The 27884-nt window shown below is 41.1% G+C and overlaps 1 protein-coding gene across 1 annotated transcript in view; it reads left to right on the top strand.

Annotated features, from left to right (window-relative positions):
- Positions 1-27884, top strand: part of SI (sucrase-isomaltase) — a 142517-nt gene that overhangs the window by 77367 nt on the left and 37266 nt on the right. The window contains exons 36-50 of the mRNA XM_075570611.1: positions 4810-4894; positions 5636-5774; positions 6908-7041; positions 7151-7185; positions 7284-7400; positions 10118-10266; positions 12133-12217; positions 12904-12960; positions 16387-16511; positions 16617-16705; positions 18392-18441; positions 21133-21303; positions 23160-23300; positions 25607-25810; positions 27446-27600. Of these exons, the coding sequence (XP_075426726.1) occupies positions 4810-4894; positions 5636-5774; positions 6908-7041; positions 7151-7185; positions 7284-7400; positions 10118-10266; positions 12133-12217; positions 12904-12960; positions 16387-16511; positions 16617-16705; positions 18392-18441; positions 21133-21303; positions 23160-23300; positions 25607-25810; positions 27446-27600 (1736 nt within the window). The remainder of the gene's footprint in view (positions 1-4809; positions 4895-5635; positions 5775-6907; positions 7042-7150; positions 7186-7283; positions 7401-10117; positions 10267-12132; positions 12218-12903; positions 12961-16386; positions 16512-16616; positions 16706-18391; positions 18442-21132; positions 21304-23159; positions 23301-25606; positions 25811-27445; positions 27601-27884) is intronic.

Here is a 27884-nt window from a genome sequence, read left to right as displayed (position 1 = left end):
TTAGATGAAGAGCAAGACCCCACAGCTCGGTGGATGTCAATACTTTTTGAGGTGATCTCCCCGGAGGACATATGCCTGTCAGAGACACCATCCACGTTGTTTATGCCTGGGTGCCCCCCTGAGGGTTATCCTTTAGTCTACTCTGACCAAGCGCCATGGCAACTTTCCCCAAGATGGCAACATGCGCTCAAGGCGGCGCAGAATGACTTTGCAGAAAACCGTCTGGGATTGGCGGGAAAACCTAAGCCCCACCCCCGCCAATTGAGTGACATAGTGCAGAACCAGAAACAATCCTTGAAAGAGTGTATCGCCCCTCCTTTACATTCCACCAGGGGGAACAAGCCCCGTGATCCCCAACCAGTAACTTCTGCTCACCATAAGGGAGATACCGGATGCCGTGAAATACCCCCTCTGCCGATTGGAGTCTGGCGAGCCAAGGCCGGGTATGTGTCCGTTCTTTTGTGTCAGTACTTACAAGAAGACCTTATTACGTCTGGTGGTATGGAGTATCATGTATTCAAGCGACTGATAGCACACAAAGTGGCAAGGGTGAGCGAGGACGGGTGCATACAGTGTGTCTGTAACAGATATGACTGTCCCCTTTGTATATTGGACTAGGGAGACAGATGTGCTGACTGCGGGGCGCAGTACATGAAGCCCGTGCTGTTGCAGCCTGCAGAAGCAGCCGGGGAAGAAGTGGTCGACTTTATTACGGAGACGGTCCGTATAGCTAACCAATCTACCCCTCTCATAGAAATTTCGGAGGAATTGAGCATTCTACCCACAGTTCCAGACCCTCTCAAAGGGGACGTCCTAGCGGTAGAGCAGGAACATCTGATGGCGGAACCTGTGGAGAAAGAGGCGCCTGATGCCTCCACCCCAGTTAACGCCGCTGCTAGCTCACCTACCTCCGAAGAAGAGGTTGTGGAGGGTCTGTGTGCCCTACAATGGCCAGTCCGGCCTACTCCAATAGTCCTTCTGACGACGACAAGGGTGAGTTGACTGCCCCAGGGGTGTTGGGTGTGAGCCTCCAGGTGACCGCGGAGCACGATAGCTCCTTAAGTCTGGCCACCAGGGCAAATGGCTCCACTCGACATCGCGTCCTGGCAGAGGTGTATCCCTTAGAAGATAGCTGTCCAGTGGTGCGAGTGGATCATAGGTTGATATGGGAGTAAACCCTAAAAGGGTGCTTCAAATTGATGTTTGCTGAAGACCGTTATCACTGTCTTCAAGGGATCATGAACAGTGTGAAGGTTCCCCCATTAAGTGCATCAATTCGTATAGACAGACATATATAATGTAAAGCTCAGGCACATAGAGTAAACCGCTGTAGGGAAAGAGAGACCTCTAACCTGACCGGAGTGCTTGTCCCATCCGGCGGTTCCTTCTCTGGCGGGTCACGTGTTTCCAGCGGGTCCTTGAGCAGGGAGTGCAGAGACTCACGGGGCTGTCTCAGCCTGTGCCTGTTGAGCTGTTCGTTCGGGGGAGAAAGAAACCTCACCACTGTTCTCTTTGGCGTGCATCCGTCCCAGCAATGGAAGACCAGGTAAGTGAAGAGGAGGGGGGAGAAGTTGGAGCACTGCAGTAAAAAATACTTTGAAAAAGTCGCTCAGACGAAACGCGTCAGAGAATTGTTCTGTCATTTTAATCAGGGCTTTTATGCCGCATTAAAGTTTTTTTGTTGCACGCCGCCGCCAGCCTGGTATTTTTTACTGCAGTGCTCCAACTTCTCCCCCCTCCTCTTCACGTGCGAGTGGATCAGTACCTAGCGCCTATCGTCCAGGTGAAGAGAACAGTCAGTCCCATCGTGGTGTCCAGTGAAAGATGGTACCTGACAGAGTTCCAAAGGAAGACGAACCCATCGCAAGCCAGCGGAGTTGTGAGGCACCACTTACTCCCCACAGGCTCCGGTGGAGGTGGCCGTGAAAAGGGCCCCAACTAAAGTTCAGGCTGAACAGCAGAACGTAGCTGGACATCCGTGTGTCACCATAACTGAACAGAGCATGAGCTCGTGTGCTCCGACCCAAATGGTCCCGGGACTGGGATTCCACACTCCCGAGTTTCCAGCAAGTAAGTGGACTGCCCCAGAAGTGCAGGGGACAGGTCCCGTGACAGCCGAGGTGGGAACTGACAGCGTCCCCGAGGACCTGTTGGCCACCGTGAATCCCCGCAGTGGTAAGGTAGCTACCCTTTACTCCCTGCCGGGTGAAACAGAGACTTTGAGGAAAGAGACATTGCCCATTGCTCGCTTCTCAGTGGAAGCCTCGCAAGTGCGTAGGGACAAGGACTGTGTAGCGAGGGATTTAGTGGAAATTGCCTCCTTTGAGCCCAAAAAGGAGCGCTCCATTCACCATGTAGTGGACCGCGGGAAAGGTCCTGGCCTCCTGGCGTACCGCATCCATGCCGCGGATGGCCGGGTAAAGGCCTGGTTAAGAGATATTGTACTCTTCCTTCCACCAGGAGGAGGAATGAGTACGGAACCGGTGACTGTTACCCCAGAGCGTGCTCTACAAGAGATTCACCCAGGGGAGGCTCACGGATGCAAAATTGAGGTACCCACACATGATCCGTTAGGGGCACTCCACAAATGGTCTCAGCTCACCTCAGTTATCCTATATGACATGCCATGTATTCGTGATGTTAAAGTCAACATGCTAAGTGTGTCGTTTATGCAATGCAAATTTTTATTGTGTAAACTTGTACCAGGTTATGTCGTTCCCCAAGCGGGGACGTTGGATTTTTCACCAGGGGGAGAGTGTATCCTTGGTCTCCAGCAGCGTGGTCGTGAGTGCCGCCGGAGCCAGCGACGAACCCGACGGTTGCTTCCAAGAGTGGGGGCCGGAACAGGGAGCAGTTCGCCTCTTCAGTTGTGCGGCCGGTTGCTGGGGACGCAATCGGGCTGTTGCTAAGGCCGCAATTGCGTCGCTAGGGTCCCGTGGCTCGCGGAGCAGGGCGCCGCCATTGTGAGTGCGATTGCGCATGCGCAGGAGCCCAATAGCGTGGGAGGCCCACAGATAGCTCGCACATGCGCAGTGCTGGACTGTCAGCCCCCAGGGTGCCCAGGGGTAGAGCCATATGACACCCGGGAGCCAATAGGGCTAGAGGATGACCCTGCAGCAGCAGATAGATACATTTCGCGCGCTGCAGAACGCAGTTGGAGCTGGGGAGCAGAAGGGGAAGGCAGGGTGCAGGGAGCGAGTGAAGCTCCTGCACCGCGTAAGGTCCCCCATATCCCAGGTAGGCCCCAACTCCCCACCAGGTTAGTGGGTAATTGATTAGGGACGGCCCTAGGTAGGGACGCTGCCCTTAGTGAGTGTGTGAGTGCTGTCTTGTCAGGGTCACGGCTGGCAGTGCGGTGAGGCCTGACAAGAAGGCACAGTGGTTGTGCAGCAAGTTTGCTGTACGCACCCAGCAGGTTGCAGTGCGTTGCTGCAGGCGCTGAGAGTATTAGTTAGAGTCAGGACTGCGAAGAGGTAGGGGAGCGGAGCAGGCTATTAACCCCTTAAGTCCCAGAGAGGTCCTCACTCCCCAGTTTGTGGTGCTACAGGGACAGGCCCTAGGTTAAGTACCCTGTCACAGTAGCACTACAGTTAGATAGGGACACAGCGGACGCTGCGTTTCCCGTGAAGAGGTTCGGGCTCAAGTCAGGGCCCACAGAGACTATCTCCAGGGTGGGACCGCCCCTGGGGTTCGCGTGCAAGGAACCAGCTTGGGATCAGACGGAATCACCGAGCGACAGATCCTTTGCGAAGCCGTTGCTGATCCGAGCACTGGAGTGCTCGGGCAGGTACTTTAAAGCCACAAGTGCACCAACTGGCCATTAGCTTTAATAGTGACTGCACAGTCACCCATATCCTCTCTCTGCAAGAGTGCGGGACATTGGGTGGGGATCATATGGACACTGGGTGGGATCACCCGGTGTTGGGAAAACGTCCTGCGCGACGCCGTAGTTAGTGTCGCCTCTAGAGAGGGACACCTGTTATTATGTTGACAGTATATGTGTCGTATGTTATTCCCAAGTAAACAGTATTGGTTATTATACATCAAGGTGTGCGAGTTATTGTATGTGTCCTGCGAGGAACAGTTCCTGCTCTGCTAGGAACCATCGCAGGTGGAGGCGCTGCACCGAGTACAGGGTTACTCATAATATAATTGCCCCAGGTTCCCGTGGTGGAAGCTCAGCCCTCCTGTGAGCCTAACAGGTAAAGCACCACACCTGGTAACACTGTATGTTCTCCGCACCCACACTATATCTGCGATTGGGTGGGGTGGATTACCCGTTACACAAAGTATGTTCGTATCGCTCTAAATTCTTAATTTTGAAGCACACACATAGAAATTTGTTGAGAGCAGTTCTTATTCACCGAGGCGGACACATACACAATTGCAAAGCAGGATGAGGACAGTAAGCAGACGCTATGGTAACACAATCTATTGCAATACAATTTTCACAGAGTTTAGATAACATTCAGTGGTACGGTACAGCTGCCATGGTGTATATTTATATATTACAACGTAAATCGTAAACGTAGTGCAATCAAGGTCACTGAAACATCAGCTTTATAAAAAAAACATTTATTCTGGTAGCATATACAGTGAAAATGTGTACAAATAGAAGCCCAGAATGCTTTCATATTGTTAAAACTGCTTTATTGTTAAGATCAAAAAATGATTGCACAATGTCATATTCAAACATTTCATAAATTCTGTCAAAATGTCTGTATCAGACACACTCTCATGCATTTAAGTCTATTTTTCCAAAGCTTCAGCTACTGTATAAATATGGTATGCTCCAATTTTTACTTTTAGGATATGAATGAACCAGCCAGCTTTGTCCATGGATCAGTTTATGGATGTAAAAATGAAACATTAAACAAACCTCCATATATGCCAGGTAAGGTTTTGTTTACTGGATTCCCTTCTTAAATTACAGTACAGTATAAGTAGCGTAAAACAATGGTTACTATTGATCCTACACTGTACAGAACTGTTGGTGAGATACGATTTAAACTCTGGATTAGAGATGTAGATGGGAATATTTGTGTATACTTTATATGCAATTTAGTGCAATTCTCATTCCTCTTTTAGATGGAAATAGACACTATTTGTTATTAGCTTTAATTGCTTTGTACATCTTGCAATAACATACTGGGTTTTTAGCTTTCTTTTAATGTGCAAACAAGCCTGTCTTGCTTTCTAAAAATAACATTGTTATGTTACACAATCCCAGTTTCTTACCTAGCCTCAATATACTTTCCTTTGGATGTTATTCCATGCAGAATTTGTTTTGGGGCCAACTGTACTGAAGCTGGGATATCCTTAGAAACTGACCTGATAGGGGGTCTTGAGGACTGGAGTTGAGCACCACAGATGTACTGTAGGCCACACTTTCCCTTAGGATGAGATTTGTGATTATAAGTAATGTATATTAACCGTTGATATATTTATTTTTATCAGCAAAATGTGAAACTTTACTTTAAGTACTAGTAGAACATGTATTGCTTATTTTTTTTCCCCACAACTAAAAACGTCAAGTTTATTGATGAGTTCAGGATTTAATGGCATGATTACTGCCGAAACGTTGGATTCCTTGGCACAATAAACCCCCCTTACATGAATATGTTCTGATTTTTAGATTTGGAGTCAAGAGATGTGGGGTTGAATCACAAGACCTTGTGCATGGACAGCCAACAATACCTGCCAGATGGAACCCCAGTGAGACACTATGATGTCCACAATTTGTATGGCTGGTCACAGGCAAAACCAACATATGAGTAGGTCTCAGTTTTATTTAAGGGTAGACAATTTCCCTAGTGTTTGGATTTTGGGTCTTAAAAATGTTAGTTTTGACTTTGGTTTGGGATTTTATTTTAATTATGCTTTTTTTTACTCTTTGCAAAAATGTCAAATGATCATCCCTAACATTAATTATTTGCAAACTTAATTGAAAATTAAGTTTTAAACAATCCCTAAGGTCATTATTTTCCATTACAAAAATAAAGATTATTTCAAAGTAGGGATTTTGTGACACACAGATGTGTTCCCAGCATTTTATTCAGTGATTAGAAGCATTAAATGCCATTTGCCTTCAGGTACAGTATGGTTATTATTAACAGATAATTAAACCCGTGCCTTCCTTCACACATTAATTTATTATAATAGGTTTTTTTTTTCTTTGCATGTGGATTCTGTATATTGCTAAATACAATTTACAAATAGTTCAAGGGGAGTGGGAAGAGGAAGGGAATAACTCTTGCAACAGTCACAGAGGGATAAGGTGCTAGGAGCATACAGTATAGTAATAGGGGAAAGAACCTTGCTGATGCAAGGAAAGAAAGGGCCCCTACTGTATATACAGCACACTAGATCCAAAGTAGTGATGATAGGGATGAACCATACATTGTATCAGTTAATGTGCGTTTTTTATGTAAAATAAGCGTGTGTTTGTCCAGCACTATTTACTTCCTTAATAAAGGTTATGTTTTAATTTATTCATCAATACGTTGGATCTAGTTTGCTGTATATAGGGGCCCTTTCTTTCCTTGCTTCAACAAGGTTCCGTTCCCATAAATTCAATTTCCACACAAAATATGTGTGTATCTCCAGTTTGTTATTATTTGTAAATTAATACAATATGTGAAATAAAAGAAAAAAATAACTCATAAATAAGGATGAATAATATATTATTGTGTTATATCAATGTGTTAAACCTACTGTAACTAGGCAATTTCTTTATTTGCACACGTACGGTAAGCTCATGAACGAAGAAATATTTCCTTAGCAGTCCGCTAGAAAAAAATCTAATGTTAAATATTACGAGAAAAATATTTTATTTACATACAGAATGTAATCATTATGAATATGATTTAGAATGGAAAGAGTTGATAAGTGTGACTTTATTGTTTAGCACCTTACGGAATTTAACAGGCGAGCGAGGAATTGTTGTCAGCCGTTCAACGTATCCAACTGCTGGACAATGGGTGGGACATTGGCTGGGCGACAACACTGCGGCTTGGAACCAAGTGGATAAATCTATCATTGGTAAGAAGTATTCACCAATGAGAAGACATTTGGTCACTTTACATAGACAAAGAAAAATACTTTTAAAGCAAGATTTGAGTTACAGTATGTGATTTATTTATTTTTGCAGGTATGTTGGATTTTAGCCTGTTTGGAATATCATATGTAAGTGTTGACTTCAAAATTCAAACATATTTAACACCTTGTACTGTCTGACAAACACTTAAAAATATGATTATTTTTTTTTGTTCAAATGTAATTAGACTGGGGCAGACATTTGTGGATTCTTCCAAGATACTACCTATGAATTATGTGCCCGGTGGATGCAGCTAGGAGCATTTTACCCATTTTCTAGAAATCACAATGGGAAAGGAAGTGAGGTATGTTGGTCATATTCTCTGCAGATATACTACCAAAGTTGTTTCCTCTCCCAAACGTCATTATATGCGTGCTTGTGTGTGTGCGTGCGTGCGTGCGTGTGTGCGTGTGTGTGTGTGTGTGTGTATATATATATACGTGTGTGTGTATTTATATGTGTATGTATATATGTAATATGTGTGTGTGTGTATATATGTGTGTGTTAACACAGAAAATGAAGCAACGCCTACTTGTAAGACATGATACAAGCTCCACACTGGTCTAACAAGATACCAATAGTATAAATACACCTGTAAAGGTTGAGCCCCTAGGAAATAATAATAACGTATATAACATTAGCCTATAAATCAATGGGTATTGAAACCTAAATAATAATTGTGATGACTCAGCCAGTAATCATGTGCTAATCAATAACAAAATATAGAACGTATACAAAGTAAAATAAAAAATATTAAAAGTGTGAAAAAAAATTAAAATGAATCTTTGCAGCCTGGACACAGGAATCACCAATTTCTTGAAAAGATATCTAGAGAAACAAAAAAAAAGAAAAGGCGCACCCCTAGTGTATTAAAGTTTAACAATTTAATAGGACTGGACAGGTATAAAAATGCTCACTCGCAAGCGACGCTAGGAAGTTTTTGAGACAATCTCAAGCTCCGTCTTAGCAGGGAACTCCACGCGGTTGCTGCTGTGCTATCCGGCACTCCACACTGCCGGCAACCGCATATGGGATGTCTGCACTGTGTCGCCTCCTATTCGGCTCCACCAGCAACAGAGATTTCTCCACAGAATGTCCTGGCTGGCGATGGTACACGCTGGTACTTGCTGTTTGTAACTTCTGCTTTCTCAGCTCTCTGCCTCACAGCTGACACTTAGTGATGTGGCAATTAGACACACAAATGGCACACTACGCGTTTCGTCAGAACGACTTCATCAGGGGTCCCCTGAAGCTGAGAAAGCAGAGGTTACTAACAGAATTATAATAATACAGTAAGCGCAGCAAAATCAGACAATAGGAAAGACCCAAAAGGTCGAGACAGCTGTCCGTGAGTGGTTTGACTGGCTTTGCATCTAATCCCATGGAAGCACTGTACAGCATGCTAGGTGATAATGGTGAAAGGCCGGGTTGCAGACCTGTCTAAGACATGAATGTGCTCACAAGCAATCCAAACGGCCGTTTTTTTCCCATTTTTGCTTTTAACATAGCATTGAAGCAGGGGGTCTCCGGAGCTGAACCCCATTAATTTCAGCTCTGGGGACCCCCAGCTAGTGAAGATACACCTCTGTAGGCTGTGTCAGTAGTCGCTTGGCTCGGCTAGCAGGGTTCATGTAATGGCAGCTTTTCAAAGCTCCCACGCCCTGTGGGCCAATAGGAAGTTCGGCTTGCTATTTGCCCCCCGTGATGCAGAAGCTTTGCATCCCCTTAATAGGTAAGTATCCCGAGAAGAAGGGGGTCCCAGGAGCTGAAATTAATGAGGCTCATCTCCAGAGACCCCTTGCTTCAAATCTATGTTACAAAATAATAATAAATAAAAATACATGAATTGCTTCCTTAAGGTTTCCCTTCATTATGCCTCAAAAGAGGACTGCTTGTTTTGGATACTACAGTATATGTTCTGCGTGGTGTATGGAACACAAAGCTTTCCAATGGTTGCCTTTATATTTGGCTAAAGCAGGAGTGCATGGTTACTTTTTGTCATGCGGTAGAATCGATGAATAGAAGACTTCATATCTGTTCATGTCTTGAATTTTGTACAACTCACAAAGTTTCACTTTAATTGCAATTTATAATGTTGAAAGGACTTTGCTTTTGTACTTTAGACCTTGATATGGCCAAATGATACAGTATTTTTTCACAATTATATAGCATGCCAACAGCATAGAAGTTGGCTTTGTACAAATAGTGAGAGTATTGCAATTATAATTAGTATATCATATAATGTCTATGCCAGGGGTTGCCAACTCCAGTCCTCAAGTGCCACCAACAGGCGTTAGGGATATCCCTGCTTCAGGACAGGTGGCTCAATTAGTGGCTCAGTCACAATAACTGAGCCACCTGTGCTGAAGCACGGATATCCCTAATACCTGGCCTGTTGGTGGCCTTTGAGGACTGGAGTTGGCTACCTCTGGTCTGTGGTATATAATTTCTAATCTTGCAGTGCATAGCCAGCAACCAATCTCACACTGATGAGACCAAAATGGTCGAAAAATCTGTTTGTGAGTAGGGTTACTGACTCTGCACTTCTTTAACCCAGGCTGTGCCGAAAAAGCTGTGTAATGCAGCAGGCATAAGCTTACAGTGTTCCATGTTAAAATGGACGAGAAGTAAAGAGTTGCGAACTGTGTTCATGTGCATGTCATTATTACCCAGAATTCCTGGCTGCAGTGACAGCACTGTTTGCCAAGCGATAATGGGAAAAGATGGGGTTGCAGACCTGTCTGAGACATGCAACTGCATCACAAGTGGTATTTTTTATTTAGTGAGTAAGGTAAGAGTAAAGAGTGCTTTTTACCTCTTATTGGAAAATGAGCCTGCCTATCAGACTTCCAAAACCATTTTGCTATTCCTTAGCCCGGTGGAGCGTATCGTCAATTCCATACCATTCATTGGGAAGCAACACTGTTATTCATGAAACACGTTACAAAACAAGGAATATGAGTCTAAAGAGATAATGTAACGTTACGGCAATGTTAAGATGACATTTCTTTTTCATTTTAGAGACAAGACCCTGTTTACTTTGATGAAAATTTTAAAAACCTATCGAGAAATGTTTTGAATACAAGATATACTCTCTTACCATACTTGTACACGCTATTATTTGACGCCCATACTAAGGGTACCACTGTTGTACGACCTCTATTACACGAGTAAGTAATTACATTGTGTATTCAAGTATTTAATGCCGTATTTGCTATTAAAAAAAGAGTGGTAATAAATAATTTAATTGATTAATTTAAGATGTAATAAAAAAAAGGCATTGGATTTATAAGCTTATTGGTTTCCAAAAAAAGGTACACTGTTGTGAATAATATATGTTATTGTTTTGTGCCTTTTTTTCTATTTGATTAGGGATAATTACATCTATTACTAAAAACATTATGCTTTCCACTGTGCCCAGCTACAACTGTATTGGGACATGTTTGCTAAGCGGCGCTAAGCCATAAGACACCTTACAGCTCATTCATCCGTCTTATGGTATAGCAGCATTTAGTAAATGTAGCTCATTTTGCCATCTCCGTATTCCAGGATATTTCAGGAAGAGAATAGAACTCTCGAAAAACGAGTCTTCTAATATCAATTGTTAGTGCAAATAAAACAAAGGTACTCCCTAATACTGAAGTACTCCTTTAATCTTCACTATCACAACTGGACTATCAAGGCTATTTCTATTTAATTCATGATGGAAGAATCTTTCTTGTAAAGTAGTTTATCATGAGATACAAAGTATGTACTTCAGGCTTTGTGAATGAGTTCCTTTAAGAACTGTCAAACATACAGTATATGAAAGACTTGTGCCTTAGCTATTTTATCCATGTTGGAGGGTCACACGTTTCTCTGATCATCAGTCCTTTGGGTCCAGAATCATCTAAGTCCCCAGGCTAGCACCAGAAGACTCCTCCATAAAGTTCACAGCTTGTACACGTCAGTCAACAAGACATACTGTAGGGTTATGATTGCATCCATTCTAGCCCATGAAGCATTAGTCCCAGGCGTATGAGTTCCAGCTTCCTTCTGTTGTTGTTCTTTTAAGGTTTAACGAGCCACATGTGGCTTATTAATCTTATGATTCAGCCTCTACAAGCGCAGGGATTTCACCTTTTGTTGTCCAAAAACTTTTCAAAAGCTGCACCCCACCACTGTAAACAAGTTTAACTCCAGTATATCAACCTGCAACTGCAAACAGGAAACCATTCTTCAGCTCAGCGTTAAATCTGCAGCATACATTATATATAATCCCCTTTTTAACTCTGTCGGCTCCTATTTATTTTAATCAGAAGCTATAACCCCTTTCCAGCAATACATTATTTAGCAACCTGTGGCTGGCCTCTGTCTCCGGTTCACAAGATGCAGGCAATTTAGCACTTTACCATAAAAACTGTCAGAGTGACTATAGAAATAATGATTTTATAGTCATTGTGTAAACCGTTTGTGTAATGTATAGTATATTAAAGTCAGAAAATGCAAGTATTTGTGAATAAATAGGGAATTTCCAAATTAAAAAGGCCATTATTTTAGCCAGTATTTTTACTTACAATTTCCATACTGTACATACATCAACCTTGTCCGTATTGTCTGCAAAGCCTCGTGTAGATGGTACTGTCCTCCTGTCATAGTGTTACACAGTAACTTGGGCCTCAGGTAGCTCATTCACATATAATTACTAAGTGTTCCTTAATGTTACAACATCTTTCAATGCCTTTGTTTTATTTAATATACAGTACCTTGATAAACAAAAGCAGTGTGTACATTCTGTGCGGGTCAAGCAGTTGAAGAACAGCTGTCTTTTCTTATTGAGTAATGCAGGGGTGGCCAACTCTAGTCTTCAAGACCCCCAACGGGTCAGGTTTTCAGGATATCCCTGGTTCAGCACAGGTGGCTCAATCAGCCCCTGCTTCAGCACAGGTGGCTCAATGAGTCACCTGTGCTGAAGCAGGGATATCCTTAAAACTTGTAATATACTGTATTACAAAATTGAATAACCAATCAACCATTGCTTGAATTCCTATTTTAAGATTCATTGACGATAAACAATCCTGGGATGTGTACAAGCAGTTTTTGTGGGGGCCAGCGTTCCTGATCAGCCCTGTCCTTGAGCAAGTGAGTATTTCTCTCATTTTTAAATTGACAATTTCAACATTTTAATAAGCCATTAAATAAAGCAGGATTCAGGAAACGATAAATCGATTTAAACCTGTCGGGTGTATAAAACACAATGATTCAACAATTCTGTATGTTCCATATACATGTTATAGACGAACTGAATACTTTTTATTAGGAGATTCTACTTATGTGGGGTCCCAAATTCTGATAATATAACATTTGTAAAATCTAATTACTTTTGGGACTTATGTTTAATACCTTCAGGTTATAAGAAACTGGTGGGGGTTTGGATCTCAACATAGTTTTTACGCTCCAATGTATGTACAGTAAAGTATGATTGTTATTACATTCATGATAACACTTAGGAATTCTCCCTCCTCTGCCCAAATAAACAGTTATTGTGCCTGTTAGTTAATCATTATAAACGTGTTTAAGGAAACAGCGTTATAATGGACCTGTTCTACTGGGAGAAATAATGACCCTTATTCTCCACTACTAGACACAAGTGTGGTTACTGTATTAGTCACTTGTATGCTCCTAGAATGAAGATATGCAAAGAAACTTGTGCTAACATCTCATGACAACATGCAGTATACCCTGAGTATTAATGACTATGTATGTGACAAGTTACAGGAAACAAATGCTTATGTGTTGTGCCTCATGGTGTTTCTGTTTAATCTTAGGGGGCAACTACAGTCGACGCGTACATACCGAATACACGCTGGTATGATTATTACACGGTAAGCATGGTTTCCTAACTTAGCCTTGATACATAGGTAAAGCTGCACGTGACAAATCCACGCAGGAAAATAAGGGGATCTGTAATCAGTATCATGCACTGAAAATAATAATTTTTCCTTGTATAGCGCTGCTAGTTTTACAGAGACATTTTGCAGACACAGTCCCTCCCCCATGGAGTTTACTATCTATGTTTTTGGTGCCTGAGGCACAGGGAGATAAGGTGACTTTCCCAAGGTCACAAGGAGCCAGGAATTGAACCAGGTTCCACCTGCTTCACACTCCATGCCAGTCAGTGTCCTTACTCACTCATTGACCCACTCCTTCAAATGGGTGTTTTCTCATTGATTTATTGCTAAATTAAGTATTGGGACTTGTTGAGCATATCTGTTAACTTCAGAGTGACATTGCATTAAAGGAATGTATGTGTTTATGATTCTGGGCCATATTAACTGAGTGATGTTAAACCCTAAGGAACCGTTTATAAATTAAGGTTCATGACTAATAATAACATTTTTACCATTATTTCATGAATGTTAATGTTTTTACTGTTATGAACATATTGCTCAAAAGCTTATTATTATTTTTATATTTCAGACAAATTAGGTGTTGTACATGATGTATAAAAGCATTTTGTGTAGACATTTAATTTGAATATATCCAATAAAGCCATTAATAATAGCTCAAATGGAATGTTTGGAATCAAAATCACAGATATAAAATCTATCTTTAATTCTGATATAATGTATTTTAGTCACAAATCTCTACTTACAGTGAAGGTATTAGTTTTTCTCGAAGGCCCATTTCTCATTTTCAGTGTCATGTAAATGTGCCTTTTCATTCATGTTTAGTTAAAATAATTGGCAATGATTGATGGTGCAAAGTGTGAAGTTGTCAGGGTTTATCATATAAACAGCAATATTATCGACTACAAATGGATATATTTGTGGCTTGCAGCACACAATGTCTGCATTTACTATATGTTCCTTGCTGTGAGCTAGTGAATAATACAGGTAGTACAAAGACTAGAGTAATATACAGCATAGGACAGGGGTTCTCAACTCCAGTCCTCAAGACCCCCAACAGGTCAGGTATTAATGATATTCCTGCTTCAGCACAGGTGGCTGTCAAAGACTGAGTCACTGATTGAGCCACCTGTGCTGAAGCAGAGACTGAGACACTTGTGCTGAAACAGGGACATCCTGAAAACCTGACCTGTTGGGGGTCTTGAGGACTGGAGTTGAGAACCCATGCCTTAGGACATTTATTGCAATGAGACTAGATACTGGCCTTATACTGTAGCAGTGACAGCTGAGCCACCCACCATGACACACTGTAGCTAAAGTATTTGGCATTAAGTTTGCATTATTTGTACAACAATGTTTCCAAGCATACAGTATGAAATATAGTTAATGAGTGAGGTTTATGGGTAGCATGACCAAAAAAAGTTTGAAGCATGAACCCCAGTTACAAAGTACAGGCCACTGATGTAGCAACTACTAGCGTACTCCGAGACCCAAATTATATTCTAAAGAAAGTGCAGTAATAAAATAAATAAGATAAATGTGTCCACTGTGGTTTTATTTTAAAACTGTATCTATACATTACTGCAATAACTAAAGTTTATATATTTGATTGATATCTCCAAATAAAAATATCCCTTGATACCTCCACAATGTTTACTAAGCAGGTAATGAACTGTAAATTATGACTAAGTGAGTAAACACATTCACTCTGTAAAACAATGACACTAAGTGTCACGTACGGCACACTTGTGAGCACATGACCTGTATATGGGACAAGGGTTAATACACAGCTCTCTAGCTGACCCACTTTTCACCTTCAACAAAGGTCCCTCAAATGAACAATATCTCTCCTCAATCCTCCCAATATGCCATCTGTCACAAACAACACACTTGTGAGCATGTGACTTAGATATGCAACCAGGGTTAATACACATAGCTACTCTGGCCAACTCACCTTTCTCCTGCACAAAGTACTTTCAATGAATTAATATTTACCCTTTACTCGATTGCAATCATATCTATCCACTGCCAGCACCCAAGAAATAGCAAATGTGAAGTTTGCAGAGTCTTATATCCCTGTTTATTAAAGAACTATGCACTTAACATAAAATAATCTGTTGTTGCAAAATGTTTCAGAAAATGTACTTTACTCTATATAAAGCATACAAACAGTTCAGTCAGAGCTGAACAGCATCACTTGTTAAAGTTTTAGTTACAAAATAACATAATTACAAGAACATACAGTTATAACAAATGCATACCAGTTTCTTGAAATAAAAGGATAAAGCATAAACAGAAATCCCTAGACAGTAGGTTACCATATGTCATTGGTTTTTCCCAGAGAGGTCACTGGCGTAGGAAAGACGAGAACTCACATATCTGATCCAAAAACACACTTCTTGTGGAATTCTAACTCCTTATTAAAAAGTACGGCTTTATATTCTAACTCTCTTTCATTGAGAACACCTGTCACAATCAGCCACTGCTATGACAGTTTTACGACTTGAAAGAAAAAACAACAACCTTTCTTGACATTTAAAGTCTGTCAAAATATATAAAAGACGTCACACCTTAATTTCTTTAATACTTAGACAGACGCGAGTCACATCAATTGGTTCAGGCGACTTTGCTGAATGTAACAAATTTTTGCCAATTTGCTCCTAAATTTGAGCAACAAATGGATATCTGTTCCCTGCCACTCCTAAACATGAAGGGTTTGGCCTTACGGCATCTGTCTAATTGTAAGTTTCAAATATCTAGAAGAATTTTTCAGAATAGAGGTCATCACAAACTATCCTCATTTTTATTAAAGCCCGCCAACTAAGTGGTGACCTGTTTGATGCACAAGGGATATTTCAAGAATGTTATGGTTTTCTTTGAGGCTGACAGCCCATGGGTTTCGTACATAGATTTTCAAACGACACAATTTTTACTTTTAGTGGGCCATCAGTGATAGCCCCCAATTAAGCCTGCTTTGTAGATCAGCAAGGGCACAGGAAGGGTCTTGACCTGTCATAAATCAATGTCTATATATTTTAAGTTAAACTGTAGACACATTAACCCCTGAAGTACCAGATTGATTAAAATACTTAATAGCACCCCTCCCCCCATTTTTATTACACAGTGTTTGAATCAGGGTAGCATGCTCCTTTTGATCTTGGGCGAGTCACTTTATCTCCCTGTGCCTCAGACACCAACAATATAGATTGTAAGCTCACCTGGGCAGAGTCTGTGTCCGTAGAAAACCTATGTGCTGCGTATAGTCCACAATACTGTAATTGTGAAGTGCTTTGAGTCCCGTTGGGAGAAAAGCGATATATGAAAGTTATTATTAATTATACATTAATACCATGAGTTGAGTCAGTAAATGACAGTGACACTTTTTTTTTTTTTGCTTTGCAGGGTGTGCAAGTTAGTGAGCAAGGGAAATGGGTTGTGTTCCAAGCACCTCTTGAATATATAAACCTCCATGTGAGGGGTGGTTACATTTTACCATGGCAAAAACCGGCCAACAATACACATTTTAGGTGAGTATAACAGAATTGCTCGGGACTCTGTACAGTTGTCTCCCTATACCAATATGGTACCATGTCATTCTTCCTAGAGTAATTTGAGTATATTGTTTCTTGCAGTCGGCAGAATTTGATGGGGCTTCTTGTTGCTTTAGATGAGACTGAATCAGCCCATGGACAGCTTTTCTGGGATGATGGCAAAAGCATTGGTAAGAACAATCTTTCAATAAAGAAATAAATATTATGCAAATGTGTTCCTTAAAATCATTCACTCATTCTGTTTGTGCTGTTTGTGTTTTGTGTTAGTGAAATGTACACTGATAAGTACCAATTTCACATTGAAATACTATGTTTAGAGCATCACATATTACAACTTATTAATAATAAATATATATTATTAATAAATACACTATATAAAGCTTAGAAATTCTAAAATGTACATTAATCTCAACCTTTCATTGCCAGAATTTTTATGGCCAAAGAAACATTGTCTACCTATCTGTCTGTCTGTCTGTCTGTCTGTCTGTCTGTCTGTCTCTGTGTCTCTCTCTCTCTATCTATTTATCTATCTATCTATCTTAAACACAACTTCCCTACGTTACCACTTCATTGTTAGCTTTGTTTAAAGTGCCTGCCCTGTCATACAGTATGTGTTTGTGTCTTCTGAGTCTCAGGACGGGAATCATCAAAGCATGATGCGCACTAACTCTAAATAAAGTCAATGGCAGGTATCACCAAGTTGACCGTGATAGCTCGGATCACGCTATGATGATTTCTGGCCGCAGTAAACTGGTTTGGATAAAGCTTGAACTGATGAGTAGCCAGACATTAAAAAGGAATTAAACTGGCAATCCCAATGACCAATGTGAATGAATCTCATTGACATGTTTAAGGGGTCTCATCAGGGCAGTTGGTGCCTTTATTTTTAACCCAAATCTGACCCCTATTAGTATTTTTTATGGCTTGGGAGGGGTTTGATTTCCTCTCCTTTTTTTTGTGTGATGTCACTGTGTGTTCAGCAAGTGCTTATGCAGCCAGAGGGCCCCCCCCCCATCTCACCTCCCATTAACCTTACTAGTTCTCGGATAAGGACAGGGTGGGGATAAGGGTAAAGAAAACACTTGATTAACAACCACTTCCCCATTCAGAGGCCCCCTAAGAAATTCAACTGGCCGACTATGTGAGATTGTTCCTTTAATATGTACGGTGCTCTTAAGGAAGCTGTTACAGCTGTTTAAAGCAGCACTCCAAGCACGATTGAAGCAGGTCTCCAGAGCTGAATCGCGTAGATCACCGTCTGGAGACCCAATGCTCCCCAAAATATTTACTTCAGTAGGGGGCGCCGGTACCCCTCTGCAGTTTAATGGTCCTGGTCACACGAATAGGAAGACACAAGGGATGACGTCATGGCACACATCATTGGTCCATGTGATGTGGGACATTTAAGACTCATTTTCGATATCCCCAACTTGCCCAACCGGAGCTGCTACCAGTACTTCCTATAGAGGTATGTTAGGAAGCAGGGGGTCCCCGAAGCTGAAATCCACGCAGTTCAGCTCTGGAGACACCCTGCTTCAATCCTATTTTTTTTTTTAAATCATGTCAAATAGGCTGCCCTTTCAATGTAGAAAGAAAATTGGATAATAGTTGACAAAGTGTGACTTTGGTTGAGACCTGAAGAATGTTCCTTCAGGAAGGGTGTGAAGATTAAAGATGGAAGGTGCCCTTGTGTTAAGCAGTGCGGGAGATAATAAGAAGGTGAAGTGGGGGATATAATGATAAAATGAATCAGATATAAGAATCACAAGAGACAACGAATAAAGTAAAAAGCAGGTATATTTAAAACATAAATAGTGTATCCATGATAGACAAATCTATTTTTTCTTTCTTTTTAGATTCAATTGAAAAGGGAATCTACATTGCTTATGAATTTTCTGCTGCAAATGTAAGTATACAGTATTTATTTTTTTCGGGGTAATCCTTTAAATATATAAAACTATTATACCATCAGACAACAAATTCAATACATGCCTCAGGTCATATTTTTCATAATGTAAACCTGGACCAAAGAAAGATGAAACATGTTTTAAGGTGATTATACACAAATACCACAATACATAATAACTTATTTTTTGGAAAAGGCAGGTTAGGGAATCACTAAGTGAAAATGAAATAACTGGTTAATAAGCACGAGGCTTTTGAAGAATTTGTAACAGGTTTTGTATTTTTATTAAACCAAACATCAGTAACATTTGCTAATTGATAAGAGGCCAGATACACTAAGCCAGGGGTGGCCAACTCTAGTTCTCAAGAGCTACCAATAGGTCAGGTTTTTTAGATATCCCTGCTTCAACACAGGTGGCTCAATCAGTGGCTCAGTCTTTGACATGGCTTGTGTAATGGCTGCCTTACCCAAAGGTTCAATTACTCCCATCCAGAGCCATATTTCAGGGTCTGGGTTAGAGTAATGCCACCATTGGAACCTAAATAACGTCAGGTTTAATCCCTATGTTAACCTGAACGGCCTTCGGTGGATATGCAATATTGCAGGTGGCGGATCAATACGTTTGCATATCATGAGAACTAATAGCCAATAAAAATTAACCCTAAATTATTTCTAGGAGTAAAACTGCGTTTTTCTCCTTAGTGTACTATGCATAACGCGGATTAACCTAACATTCATTTAGTTTAACGTTAGGTTACATAGCCAAACAGATCTTCGTGCATCTGGGCCAAAGTGAGCATTGATTTTTGATGCTTTGCTTTACAATTTAAGGGTGCATAGGAGGCATGGAAAAATGTATAGGCAACGTGCATGTAAGCTCTCAGACTCAATATTGTAATAATAGATAAGATAAACCTATAACATGGGCTAGCAACAATTAGTATGCAAGTCAATCTCAATGTAACATGTAAAAGCAGCAATATCCTGCACTTGTGGATCTTTTTCTTCAGGTTTTCCCTGAAACAGTGGAGCAGCAGAACTATTGTTCTCTTAGGACATGATTTAACATTTTGCTAATTCAAGAAGAGATGCCTTTGTGAACCAAATATTGTATTTATACCTTGGAGCTGGGCACTATTCCTTCTTCATCATTTTGCAGTGTTACAGAATCCTGCTGCTAGCAGCACCCAATATCTTTTTAGGCTCTGCTGTGCATTCTACATACTCCACATGCATTGTCTAGGCATGACCAGCGAGCCAATCAGCAAGTTGCGGCGACAAGCGGCATTCTCCTTACTGATTGGCTGCTGTAGTCGGTGGTTACTATTTCACCAGGACTAGCCCCGGTAAATGCCTCACTAACGGAAAGGCGAGTGCCTAGGAATAGCAAGCAGCTCTACTCCCTGAGATATCCATTTCATAAATGTTAATAAGAATGATCTTTATATGTTAAATAGTGTTTACACGTATTAAGGAATACAAACAAAATATAAAATTAGGATGTGATAAACACGTGCAGTAAAATGATAGGCCCAAAGATTTCTGTTTTGGAAGACGAGAAACAAAACCAATTGGCCATGTTTTCTTTCCCAACAATAAATAAGGAGGTTCAATCAAATAGTCACTTCTTTTACAGATGTCTCCAGTGTCAACAGGACCACTGGCACAGAATTGCACTATTTGTGTTTTTTTCTACCCCGCATGTGGTTCCTGGGAGTCGTGCCCCAGCGTTTGCACCTGCTATCTGCCATTATTTCTTTATTTATTTTATTTATAAAATGTTTTACCAGGAATTAATACATTGAGAGTTACCTCTCGTTTTCAAGTATGTCCTGGGAACAGAGTTATGATTACAAATACATTGTTGCATTAAGTGAACAGGGCTATATATTATGTACAAGACATTGCATACACAGTTAAAGATAATATATATTATAGGCGTATGTAACAGTTACAAACCAGATTAAAATGTGAGACAGCTTTAGTTTTGAAAGAACGTAGACTCGAGACAGCTGTGAGAGTCTCCGGTAGACTGTTCCAGTTGTGGGGTGCACAGTAAGAGAAGGAGCGGCCAGATACTTTGTTGAACCGTAGGCCCATGAACAGTCTTTTGGAGTCAGAATAGATGATATGTGCTGCATGTGGTAGGGGGTGAGGAGCTTGTTCAGATAGGCAGGTAGCTTGCCCATTGACTTGAATGACCGATGACACTGGATCGAGGTGCAGTACCCTGCTTAATGGCTTAATAAATACTGGTCATTGTATCTGTCTACCAGCATCCTGTATATTTATGGCATATTTTACTTATTACCATTTATTACACTTGAAGGATTACACTTATTTATAATTTCCCCACCCTAATTGCAGTAATCCTTACTAAAACAGGAACAGCTACATTAACTTTATAGAACACATGATTTTTGACCTGGTATAAGCATCGAATACTTATTAAGCTACTGTATATACAATACAGCTAAGTTGGTATTTGGCCATTGTAAAATTTGCTGAATAGTGTGTCTTGGTACAAATGCAGTCTGTCACACATTAACTGTATATCTGTTTGCAGTCTTGAATGTTCTTGTATGGCTTTTAAATGTAACTATTTGAATTGAAAACTGCAGATACATTGATATGCCAGGTATTATAAGGCAGAAGAGCAGAATGCCAAACATGTTTTTGTTGTTTTTTTAGAAAAAAATAAGCTTGACCCCAACAAACACAAAATATACTGATCCTAACAATGTGAAATTTGAAGAAATTAAAATATTTGGATTACCAAAAAACATCAGCGTGCTTATTGTGAAAAAAGGTGGCAATGTACAACCTTCAACTCATCAAGTCACTTACGATGAAGCTAAACAGGTAAATATAAAATGAGTTTTCATGCAAGAAATGAAAATGTTGTTCACTTGATTTGCAGTTGACTACTGCTCAAACCCAATTGTTCGTTGTATGAGTATAAGGAGAATAAGATTTATCTTGATTCTGATGGCCTAGCGGTATAATCTCAGGCATATAATGAGTTAACTTTTCTTGCTTTTTGCTAAAATGTCTAGGATGGCTGAAATTGTGTCTGAAATAACTACTGTTTACAAGAATGGATGTCAAAGTCTGAAACAACAAGACAGGTTCTGGAAAAGTTGTGTGTTTACAGTTGCGATGGGCATCAGAGCCACCCCAGTTCCTTGGTTTTGTTTTGTGAATTCAAGCTATACAGTATATGTGAGAATAAGATTTATCTTAATTCTGATAGTCTAGTAGGCATATATATTGTTAGCTTTAGACAGTAAGATTTCCCCTTTCCTGTCTGCTCCAACTTCAGCACAGTTTAGATGAGCTCAGAGGATAGATACTTCCTCTTTCTAAGTCAGAAATTCTGGCACTCAAAGAGGTTAATTTTTTAGTAAGTGCGTTGTCGTCGTCCCCCCCATCTCCCAACCCCCTGCTCTCCGGAGATATAAGCTTTGTCTTGGGAGCAGGGAGATAGAAGAGAATAATAGAAAAACAGACCTCACCCGTGGCATTGAGATAAGTTTAAACGCTTTGCATGCGGGAACGGACGTGAGATGCAATTATCTGGAATGGGGGTTCGCTGGCTGTCTACATGTGGTATCGTGCTTACAGTAAGACCATGATGTGTTTATCCGAAGCTAAGTAACCAATACATTGTATTTGACTAACAATTGGTGTTGATGTTTTCATGTGTATTCGTGAGTGAGATCAACATTCCCATCCTAAGTATTATTGTATGCCAGTGGAATAAGTATTTCCCCATTAATACGATGAGATATCTATTTCAACCCTGGATGAGATAAAGAAAATAAACCTAAATTAGTAGAATGCATTTCTTGTATGTTAAAGAAACAATCCAAGTGAGCGATTTATTTTTTTGCAAATCTTTTTTTAATTTTTAAAGCGTAGGATTGAAGCAGGGGGTCTCGGAGTTCAACCTCATTAATGTCAGCTCCAGGGACCCCTGCTTCCTGAGATACTTACCTCTGAAGGGGTGCCGGTATCTCCCGCAAGTCTAAAGCTCCCGTGTCACGTGGGCCAATAGGAAGCTGCACCGGGTGACGTGACAGGAGCTTTGAACTGCGGCCATTACGTGAACCCTGCTAGCCGAGCAGAGAGGCTACTGGTACCCCATACTGAGGTAGGTTTTTCTGGAAGCAGAGGGCTTCGTGGAGCTGAAATGAATGGGGTTCAGCTCCGGAGACTCTCTGCTTCAATCCCATGCTAAAAAATTGCAAAACAAATCACCCGCTTCACAGGGCTCTTCCTCCTGCAGCGTCATGATGCCATGGCATAACAATGTCGCATTGTCATCGCAAAGTTTTGCATCGCCATGACAACGCGACGCTACAGAAGGAAGGCCTCTCCACATCAGGCAAGACCTCCCCCAGCTACTGTATATGCATGCACGCACACATCTCCTCCAGCTACAGAGACCTCCCCCAGCTACAGACACACCCTCTGCCCTCCCTACCTTGGGGTGAGTAGCTGTTCCAACCTTCACCGGTTAGGGGACTCCCTACTCCAGCTCTCCCCTCGGGCCGAATTTGGATCCTGGCACTGACAGGAGGAGGGAGTGTGGGGCCCCCCAAAGGCGCCAGCCCTGTGGCAGCTTGGATTGCCTCTTTAAAAACTATCATCCACATTTCAGCTAGTAAGCTGTTCCTTTAAAAAAAACAACCACTATGTTGCTGTTTATGTTGCAGGTTGCCCATATAACGGGTCTTCAGCTAGTGCTAGGAGAATCATACACTTTGGAATGGAATCAAGATTTGCTAAGATTTGACTGTCACCCTGAAGACGATGCCACTGAAGCTAAATGTGGAAGTCGCGGATGCATCTGGGCCGTACGTGGAGCGATTTTTATTTAATTTCTTACTTCTCATAGTTGAAATCATGTAGTATTGAAAATAGTTGAATCATTCCAAATGAGAAACATTGTAAAATATAAGTATGTTATCCAAGGGTAATATACACGGAATCGGACATGTGGTCATGACCATCTCACCGTAACCACGTCGCCACCGAGGGACAATTCCCAGTGATTCTAATCCCTGATGCCCCATGTACAGTATTCATATGTTTTCTTTAAAATTAAGCACATAACATGGGGGATTAAATAGGCAGCTATTTGGGCCATGTGCCTTTGAATCCAGCCAATGACCATTTAATGAGACAATCAGGCATGTCATGTGACCCATGTAGTTCATTTGAATGTACAATTATTTGTGTGTAATAATAATTATATAGGAGTTCAAATGTTTTCAGTAAAGTGCATGATGAGTTAGCCAGTGTTGTAGAAGGGCAGAAATTAAAATGGGATAGTTAATTAGGCATATTAATTAAGTGCAGGCTCAGCAGAGCTGAAATACTGTACTGTAGGTTGTGTGGCTTGTAATGCTGCAGTTCTGCATATATTGAGGCTATCTCACCAACCTTGAGGTGGTGAGAAAAACTCTGCAAGTTATCTGAAGCGGTTTTGCCTTTTTGAGTTAATGGAGCAAGTAGAATTCCCGCCAGTTTGAGACCGTTTTGTCACACCGCTCGGATTGGTAGTGTTGGAATGAAACCGCTGCTAAAAAAAATCCCTTTCTTGCATGGTTTGGACATGCAAGAATGGCTTTCAGAATACAAGAACCTGCATATCAGAGCGATAAGGGCTCTTTCAACACAGATATGCACTTCTCACAGCTATGAGAATATCCCCATTGTGTCTCTGATATTCAATTCAGGCGAGGGGAATCTGGCTTGTGCAGCCAACACAACATACTGTAGACAAACAATTTCTTCAAAGTACAGGTCTCCTCTAGGATAGAGATACAAAGGACAGCTCTACTCACAACTTCATAATGCAATTCTCAATTAAATGTGGCAGCCAAGAACAGTGGAAAGACAACGTTTCAGGTCCCATATGGACCTTTCATCAGGACCTGAAATGTTGTTGTTACTCTGTTCTTGGCTGTCACATTAAATGGAGAATTGCATAATGAACTTGTGAGTTAAATTCTACTTTGTATCTCTGTCCTAGGGGAGAGCTGTACTTTAAAGCAGCAGTCCAAGCTGACATTTTCTTTTTCCAATTTTTTCCCTTTAATATGTGCATCAATACAATCCACACAATGATAAGTAATTAGCTAAGTTGCCGACTGATCCATTCTTCTGTGATCAATCAGAGAAGATTGGGCTCGGGGGTTCACTAAATGGCTGTCAGTACAGCAGAAGAGGATCAAAGATGCAAAGTTCTGTGGGGAAGATCATGTGACCAGGCAGTCACTAGATCCAATTGGTGCATTGCTAGAGAGAGGGCAGGGCTCAAAAAGTGGGTGTCAGAGCCTGTTTCAGAAGAGAAAGGGGATGTGACTTTGTAAATAGTTGCTATAGAAACAAAAAATGCTTGTTATATTATAATACATTAAAAATGTAATTCACAGTTATTTAAAAAAAAATGCTGCAAGTATTTTCTCATAGTACAGACCTGATTGATTAACAAAACCACACATGTAGGATATTGCTTGGTCTGCAGCTTTAAATATTTTTTTTGTATCTGATATCCAAACCAAATAAACATTTGGAAATATATAGTTGTACTCAATATTGCTAAATTGTTTACTGTATAATAACTTTAGAATTATAACTTTATTTCATATACAGTCGCCCTTTTCTCCCCATCGGACTCACATTACTCTATAGTGTGCAGGAATTTTACAGACAGTCCCTGCACAGGTGAACTTACACTCTATGTTTTTGGTGCCTAAGGCACAGGGAGATAAGGTAACTTGCCCAAGTTCACAAGGAGCTGACACAAGGAATTGAAACAAGTTCCCCTTATTACTGACTGAGCCACTCTTTTACTACTTATGCGGTAGCACGTTAGTTTTAGATTGGGTAATGCCAATTATGAACTGCTGCTCAATTTTCTAAAAATTGACGTTTGATGTAAAGGATTACAAACAGTGCAGTAGGAAGAGTTAGATAAGTCTAACTATTTAAAAATAAAAATAAATTCATGATTAACCAATGAACATATTCTTTCTATAATGAACACACATGCCAACCTAATTGTAGAGCATCAAATAACCAAAGAAAATGCCTAGTGAGTACAGTCTAACCTTAAAATCTATTACTAGAGTAACTTTAATTTTATTTTTTACAGATTCCTGATAACCCTATGGCACCATTCTGCTACTATCCCAGTGATTATGGCTATAGTGTTAATAATGTAGTAATGACAGCTCATGGTTTAACAGCAGATCTACATAATGCACATTCCTTTTCACGGTATGGTGAAAGCTCTCCTCCTATAGATACTCTTCGTCTTAAGGTTACCTACCATGAAAACAACATGCTCCAGTTCAAGGTAAGATTTAGACTTCCGTTTAATATATTAAATAATTGCAAAATATAGGTGAACGTCTCATATAAGTGGTCGTAAACCTATATTTAAATTTTTAAGTTCACTCAAAGTTAGAACATTTGTGTTACGGGTACGAGGTGGGAAAAGACCATTTGTGAGCAAATATTCTAACTTAAAATTGCGTGGTTTAGTCAGGAGTGGTCAACTTCAGTCCTCAAGGGTATCCAACAGGTCAGGTTTTCAGGATATCCCTGCTTCGGAACAAAAATAGATCAAGGTAACTGCTGCTCCATGAACAAGAAAATGGGAAAACCAGCAAAGGGTAACTAAAAACACTTTATTGGAACTACATAAAAAAAATGTATAAACAGAAAAAACTCTCCTCCCACGCGTTCCACTACCCCTAATGGCACTTTTTCAAGGAACTCCTCAGTCAATGACTGAGCCACCTGTGCTGAAGAAGGGATATCCTGAAAACCTCACCTGTTAGTGCTCTTGGTGTGGAGTTTGCCACGCTTGGTTAAGTCATATACTTTAATATAAGGTAATGTTACAGTGGTCCCAACCCGTGGGAGGGTTTAGTGAGCTGTGTCAGCCATGTTGTGGTTGGTGCAACCTTATGTATATGGACTGTGTCTAAGGCAGCGGCCATCTTGCGGTTGGCGCTGCCGGAAGAGGAGGTCATGTCGTTCAGGATTTCCTATGCAGACTGGAGACGGCGTGTTCAGTCCTGATGGAGCCAGCGAAGGGAGAGATAGTGTCTAGGGAGCTAGTCAAGCCCCTGGACTAGGCCAGACCCATTCCCCCGTAGGCCCTAGCTAGTTCCCCAACACCATAGTGGAGTATTGTAGGGCTGGCCAATAGTAAGGGACTTGCCTTTAGTGTGCGGACGATTCAGCGGAGTAGATAGAACCGCGGAGGAGGATTCCCCAGGTCTGGTGGAACAGTCACGCAGTGCTACCGGATGTAAGGAGATTGTTTTGAGTCCCTGCATCGTGGGATCACGGATGCGGCCTGTCTGAATATACCCTGGTGTACTCGAGTACCCAGGAAGGTACCCACGTGCACCACACCACATGGGGAGGGTAGCGCTGCCCTTATATATATTTCTGGGAGGGATTGTTCTGCTGGGCATCTGGTTCTAGGTGCCCAGGGCACCCTCAGTACTTTGGGGGACAATTGCTGTCATTGTTACCTGCTGGTTGTTATTGTGTGTGTATACTGTATTGCGAAAGAGTCTATGGGACCATAGTAAATAGTGTTGCATATACTTTGTGTGGATTGTGGTTATTGGAGGTATACCATATAGGTATACCAGTTCCCGTGAGGGGCTATCCTGCCAATACAGGGATCCTCACGGGTGGAGGCGCTGCACCAGCCATCCCAGGCTCCCCAAGTGCGGAGGCTTAGGCCTCTTGTAAGGTTAGCACAAGTATCAGACAAATCTCCCTGAAGAGGAGGGAAAGGGTGTTACAGGAGTATAGAGAAATCCAGTAGCATTATTTTGAGCATGGTTTGATTAGGTGAGTGTAATTTGACTTAAGTAGCTTTAAAATGTCTTCGACTGTTAGAGTTTGATTTAATGTATATTTACTTACATATACAACTGACATGGGTCAACTTTTTTTATGTACATAGATCAGTGATCCCAATAATAAAAGATACGAAGTTCCAGTACCACTAAATACCCCTACCAGTCCAATGAGTACAGAACCAGGAAGACTGTATGATGTTGAAATTGTGAATAATCCATTCGGAATTAAAATTAAACGGAGAAGCAGTGGAACGGTTATGTAAGTTATGATTGATAGCCCATAAAAGAACACATGTAATGCAATATTTCATGTTAACCACATTCCACAAAAGCTCTGTATTACAAACTAGTGTATGCCATTCTGCTCAACCATTTGTCTTTGTGCTGGATAAATTAATGGAGTTAAACAGTAAATGGGGAATTATTCTAATAAGAGATTCATTGTAACAAGGATGGTCTCAGAATCACGAGAGTGCTATATGTTTGTGTGTGTGTGTATATATATATATATATATATATATATATATATATATATATAATCAA

The sequence above is a fragment of the Ascaphus truei genome, chromosome 14 (assembly GCF_040206685.1).
Source record: "Ascaphus truei isolate aAscTru1 chromosome 14, aAscTru1.hap1, whole genome shotgun sequence".
Lineage (NCBI taxonomy): Eukaryota > Metazoa > Chordata > Amphibia > Anura > Ascaphidae > Ascaphus > Ascaphus truei.
The sequence above is the reverse complement of the archived record's forward strand: the minus strand, read 5'-3'. Positions and strand labels throughout refer to the sequence as shown.